Here is a 6134-nt window from a genome sequence, read left to right on the forward strand (position 1 = left end):
AATTAAGTTGAGAAATTTCTTTCATGCTTTAAAACCAGAACTCTCTCTCTCTCTCTCTTCAAAAAATGAATTAAGTTGAGAAATTTCTTTCCTGCTTTAAAACCAGAACTCTCTCTCTCTCTCCACGCGCTGCATGCACTCTCACACAATCATATATGAAACCCAAATACAGATGAGTTGCTGAGCTAATGAAATAATTAACAAAATTAAACACCAGAATTAGCTCATTCTTTAACTCACCTAAAACTCGAAAATCATATTACACATATCAAATGAAACATTAGGCGAAGTAATAGGTCCCAATAAAAGGCTCGAACCATTAACCCCAAAGCTTTCTCCCTCTAAACCCTTGCTCCCAATTAAAACTGAAGGACTAAACATACCCTTGTTAGCGAAACCAGCGTAATCAGGTGAGGGTAAAAACCAGCTCGGTGAAATAGGGGGTAAAGACGAGGGCAAAGGCGATAATATCCCATGACCACCTGAAGCCGGCATATTCAGCTCTTCAATAGCCGGAATACCGCTGGAAAATTCATTCCCCACAAAATTATCTGTCGGGAAACCGCCATTGATCCCTGAAACCTCCACCGAAGACGAGGAAACACCGGTCAGGCTCTGAACCAGGGTCATGAAGTCGCTCGCTTTTGTGTGAATCACTTTCGGGGAAACAGTGTAGATGATAACTGGAGGGCGGTTTTGGGTTTGGTGGTTTAGAGGTAGGGAGTTCTGAGGGGGAAGGCCAGTTGGTGGTTTCTTGATTTTGTGAGAGTCCTTTCGAACCTTGAGAGGGGCGGGCCGGGGGCCTTGTAATTCCTTGCGCGGGGGTTTTCCGGCGTAAAATTCAGGCGAAGCCATATTTGTCGTGAGAAATTCCGGGGAAATTTGTGTTCTTGTGCGGTTTTCCGGCTGTGGAGGAGAAATTAAACAAGGTTTTGAGTTTGCCAAGACTACAAACAAAAGTTTAAAAAGGGGAAGGTCAATGGAGAGGAGATGATGAGGTGATGATCACAAATGGGTTTTTATTTATATTTGGGGATTGAAAGTCACAGAGGTGATCTATCAAAAGTTACACCAACATGTTTTCTCTACCCCTTGAGAATTTTTAATGGCAAAGAGGTCCTTTCTCTTTGTTAAAAAAATTTGTTGGTGTGGCCATGAAGGTGGTCGTTGTACTGGTGGGGTCTACCAAGTGGTGCATGTGTTTGGACCATAAATATCTCTTTCCTACCGTTTTATTATAAAAAGCTTAAGAGAAAGTTCTTGGATATTGAGCTTTAATCTTATAACTTTTCCTTTCATATCTTTCTTTCTAGAATCTGTTTATTTTTAATGATTCATCTAGAAAGCCAAAAATTGAAATTCCCCTAAAAATTCTAGGGATCTTTAGATTTCGAGCTCAAAAGTAGTATTATCTTTGGCAAAATTAAGGAGGCAACTAGCCGGACTTCGGCTGGGCCATGCCTAATCCTTGCATTGGGCTAAGAAAAAATGGACAAATAATTAATAAAAAAAAAAAAAAAAAAAAAGAAGTCCGGGATGGGCTATCGTTTGCCCTGGCCCAGCTATCATGGCACATTTTGTGGCCCAAGCCTTAATTTTTGGAAAATTACGGAATTTGGAAGGTTGGTTTTATTCGTTCCATCTTCCATGCTTACGAATAAGACAGGGAGGTGGTAGTCCGACATCCATTAAGTTAATGTGGTGAGGTCCCTCCACAACCGTAGGATGTAGTCACATACCGCCATTGTAGCAGCTCCATGTATTCATATATAAAATAAGGAAAAAGGTTTGATAGGGCCGCAACCTTATCAAAATAAGTAAAGCCTTACTTTATAACTCATTGTAAATTGTAATTCAAGCATTAAAAAACCTTTATATCGATCATCTTGACTTGAACATTATGGTTGTAAAAAAAAAAAAGGATTTCAAGTTCGAAAAATATGATTATTGTAACAAATTATCTAGATCATGCATTTCACCTAAAAATAAGTATTCATAGATCTGCAAGATCTGTACCACTTTTTAAGTTTCGAATTTCATTGTCGGTGTTGGAAAATGATTTTAAAGCCATCATAGATTTCTGGTATAGAAAGTGCTTTTTGGACGAGGATTTGAGGTGATTCTTTATTTTGTTTTCATAAAACCTAGGCTTTATAAAAACTTCATCTATAAAATAATAAAACCTTAAGTGGTCCTCAGGATAACCAGAAAAATGTAGTCCCTGACTTGGAAAATCGCTTTTGAGTGGGTGAGGACCAGGAAAAGTTAGTCCGGTCACACCAGATTCTTCCTCAATCTGGTTTGCGAAATTTGAGATTTTTTATTTGCATAACGGATTGCACGCTCTAAGACCATTTAATTTTTTGGTAAAAAGAGTGATAATTAATATTAAGTAATTAGTAATCTATGTTTGTTAAAAATAAAATAAAAATTTAACAAAATTACCAACATTATACTTAGATTTGAAGTAGGGGTTTAAAGATGGCTTCGTTAACTCAGAAATAAGTGGTAGGTTGATTTTGGTTTAGGGAACCCTCGCATTGCTTCATTTGTTTTTATTTTTATTTATTTTTATTTTTTTGGGTGAATTAGTAGAAACGTCAAGCTCTACCTGTTTTATTAAAAGAAATAAGAATATGATTCAAGGACAATCCATTTACAACCCTTGAGAATGAAACATCAGATAAAAGAAAAAAGCATTAAAAAATGGGGGGCAAGCATGCCACACCATTGATTCATCTCTAGAAATCACGTCTTTGGCCAAGATGTCAGCAGCCATATTAACCTCTCTATAGGTGTATAGGATCTGCCATCGATGGGCTGCAAAAGATGTGAGCTTAAATCTGCAATTTGTCACGCTAGTATGCAAAAAATGTGAATTTAAATATGCAATTTGTCAAGATGAGCTGCAAAAGATGTGAGCTTAATATGCAATTTGTCATGGTGATTCAGGGAATAGAGCTTGGAGTAATTTTTAATGACTAGAGGTATGCAATCCTACTCACTTGCCAAATCAATCCCCTTGTCCAATGCATGGAACTCAACATGGTATTTTGAATCATTCTCTAAAGGGGTTGCAAAGGCCGTAATGAAACCACCTGTATCCTGTATTTTACCTGGAAGCCCCATCAATATTGAGTTTGAAGGAGCTTGAGGGGACCACAACACATGAATTTGAACCCAAGGAAGTTCCAAACTACAATGCAAATTGAGATTAATGGCTACATTTATTTCCAAAGAATGGAAAGCCCAATTTTTAACTTGAACAGAAGAATTAACCAGATGTATAATATGTTGTAATAATTGTTTCCTCGGTGTTTTAACCACCTCATGAACATGTGAGTTCCGCATCATCCAAAGAAACCAAATGGTAATGGAAAAGTAAAAATCCATACAAACTGCATACATGAGGATCATAATCTAAATTTAATCCATTTAGACATTTAAGTTGTTATTATTTGCTTAAGGAAAAGTCAGTTTCTAAATCTACAAAGGATAGAACTCCAAATCAACTGTGAATACGAGTATTGCACGCATTGCACAATAGTATGATTAAAAACTCCTCCTCATGAAGATAGAAGGGGCATGTGGGGATTAGAGTAAGGCTTCTAGATTGGAGAAGTATCAAGGCAGGTAACCGAGGCTGCAGTGCTAACCAAGTGAAGCACTTGGCCTTGGGCAGTGCCGGCGTCAAATGTTTTTATTCTTTATTGTATGCATGCGACAAAACTGATCATTCTAATCAAAGCTGATGACGACTTCGAATCGGTTCCAGATAGTCGTCATCATCAAGAGTCTTTTCCTAGCTACTTGGGGTCAGCTATATAGTTCCTGGTTTGCTATTCTGCTTTATCAATAGGTATACCCTCAATGAGGTTATAAGTCCCTGTATCTTTTTTCACTACTTCCAACCATATTATTTTGAAATCAGTTCTAGTTCATGCATGATCGGATTATGATTCTTAAAAGCTTAATTGAAAGTTTAGTTTTAGGTTTGCAAAATGTTAATACATGGTTGCAATCTTATATTATAGAAGGTGCACATCAAAAATTCATCAGAAAAGAGTGTTTCGAAGTTAGAAAACTTGATTTTTTTTTTTTTAACGGTAAATTCTCACTAATAAAAAAGAGAAGTTGAAAAAACCTTCTAATTGTTCATCTTGACTTCAAAATTTATGGATATAAAGAATAAATTAACTAGTCCTAAAAATAGTACCTCTTGTAACAAATTATTTGTATTTTTAAGATTTTCAAGTATTTATAGATGATGTCATATCTACACCGTTTTTAAAATTTTAATTTTTTACAAATAAGATTAAACATAAAAATTCAAACCGTGATAGTATCCCACACCGTAGGTATATCTTCTACTAAAATTTAGAGGTGCACTCACTTATATAGCACTGGGTCGGCATCCTTTGAGTTTCACTCTTCTTCCTTTATAACTTGAAAATGAGTAATTTCCGAAAGGAAAATTGTTTCATGAGTCATGTCACACATTTCTACATGTGCATCCTTCGACGTTTAAAAACATTTGAAACTAACGGCTTTTTTTATAAAACTATTATTATTAATTTTTAAAATTTATTTACTTTTTCATATTCATGATCTCCAGATTAGAGATTATATGCTATTAAAAAATTGGGTTGAAAAACCCATCTCAAAATTAGGTTTTTAAGAGCAGACTCATTTCTACGTACTCATAAAACTGTGTCCTTTTCCGAAAGTTAGGGGCGTTAACGTTACATTTAGTTCAGAAGGGTTAACCGCGTTATTTTCGTACCAAATCCTCGTGTTATTCCTTGAACTGCTGGGTAATCGCTTATTTAGTCGAGGCACGTGTGCCACGTCAGCTATAATGATGACGTAGCCCACGTAAGCATAGCTCTAATACGAATTGACCACTATTAATTAGCCATGCCTCCTAATTTGTCCAATGAAGTCGGCTATTTTCTGGCGCCGAATTCATTCATGGTGATCCAAGTCTCGTAAATTTTGAGACAAAATTTACGGTGTCTTCCGACACTTTAGGGCCGGCAATGGGCCCGGCAGCCTATCCCATACCCTAAAAAAGGTCGCACCTCGGCTTATGGTTGGCAATGGATTGGGTATGGGTGGGGTCCGACTGGACTCAGATCTAGAGTCGAATAATATTCGGATTCAGATTTTGAACTCGAAGGCGATCGGTTCGGTCCAAAAGTTGGATATAGTATTCGGACTCAGATTAAGAACTCGAAGGCGATCGGTTCGGTCCAAAAGTTGGACCTATATCCATACCTTTTAGGTCTCGAGTCTGGTCGGATCCGTTGCCAACCTTACTTATAAGCTTCTAATTTTTTTTTCATTTTTTTTTTTTACAATCATATACTCATATTATTGGAAACAAGGTCATAATCACCAGCTATTAGATTTCAAGCCATTTGTCGTTTAATATTTAAAGATGATTTATTTGTCAAAAAAAAAAAAAAAGTTAAAAATGACTACGATGTCTTATCGTATACAATTCTTAATACACCCAAACAACATCTGATTTGTTTTTTAATAGCTAAAGATGATTACGAGTTCTCATTTTATATAATTCTTAATATACCCAAATGAATAGAGCTTAGAATATTTTATCGCCAACAGTTTACGGAGACCCGGACCCGGACCCAGATCCAGACCCAACTATTGTTCGGTTCAGGTTTTGGGCACGGACAAATGTTGGACCCATACCCAAACCTGTGCTGGGTATACCTAGTGGATTCCAAGTTCGATGCCTTTGCCAACCCCAATACCTCCTCCCCCACCCTCTTTTTTTTTTCTTTTTTTTTTCCGCCCCTTACCGGGGCGCAGCCCATTGCCACCATTACTATTCAATGTTGCCTCTTGTACTATGATCTTGCTTGAGGCCACTCCCTCAAGCCTCAGGTAAAAGAACTCAAAGGCTATTCTGTTTTTGAGAGATGGTTTTTTGGTGAATCATTTTTTAAGAGATTCACTTTGGAACAACCACGTAAGTATTTAAAAAAAACAGTATTTTGAGTTCTAAACACTCAATATGATGTAGACTGTTTCTATTCTATCTTCAAAGACTATTTTTTAATTTACAAGGAGATTGAAATGTGGGACTTTCCCTTTTGGATTTTTATTTT

General features: G+C 36.7%; 1 protein-coding gene across 1 annotated transcript; it reads right to left on the reverse strand.

Annotated features, from left to right (window-relative positions):
- Nucleotides 1–240: 240 nt before the first annotated feature.
- MKS1 (MAP kinase substrate 1) lies at nt 241–855 on the reverse strand. Its single transcript, XM_006854548.4, has one exon. The coding sequence runs from the start codon at nt 853–855 to the stop codon at nt 241–243; it is 615 nt and encodes a 204-aa protein (XP_006854610.1).
- Nucleotides 856–6134: the final 5279 nt, after the last annotated feature.

This window comes from Amborella trichopoda, chromosome 11 (genome assembly GCF_054954075.1).
Source record: "Amborella trichopoda isolate Santa Cruz 75 chromosome 11, AtrichopodaSantaCruz75HAP2 v2.0, whole genome shotgun sequence".
Taxonomy (NCBI): Eukaryota; Viridiplantae; Streptophyta; class Magnoliopsida; order Amborellales; family Amborellaceae; genus Amborella; species Amborella trichopoda.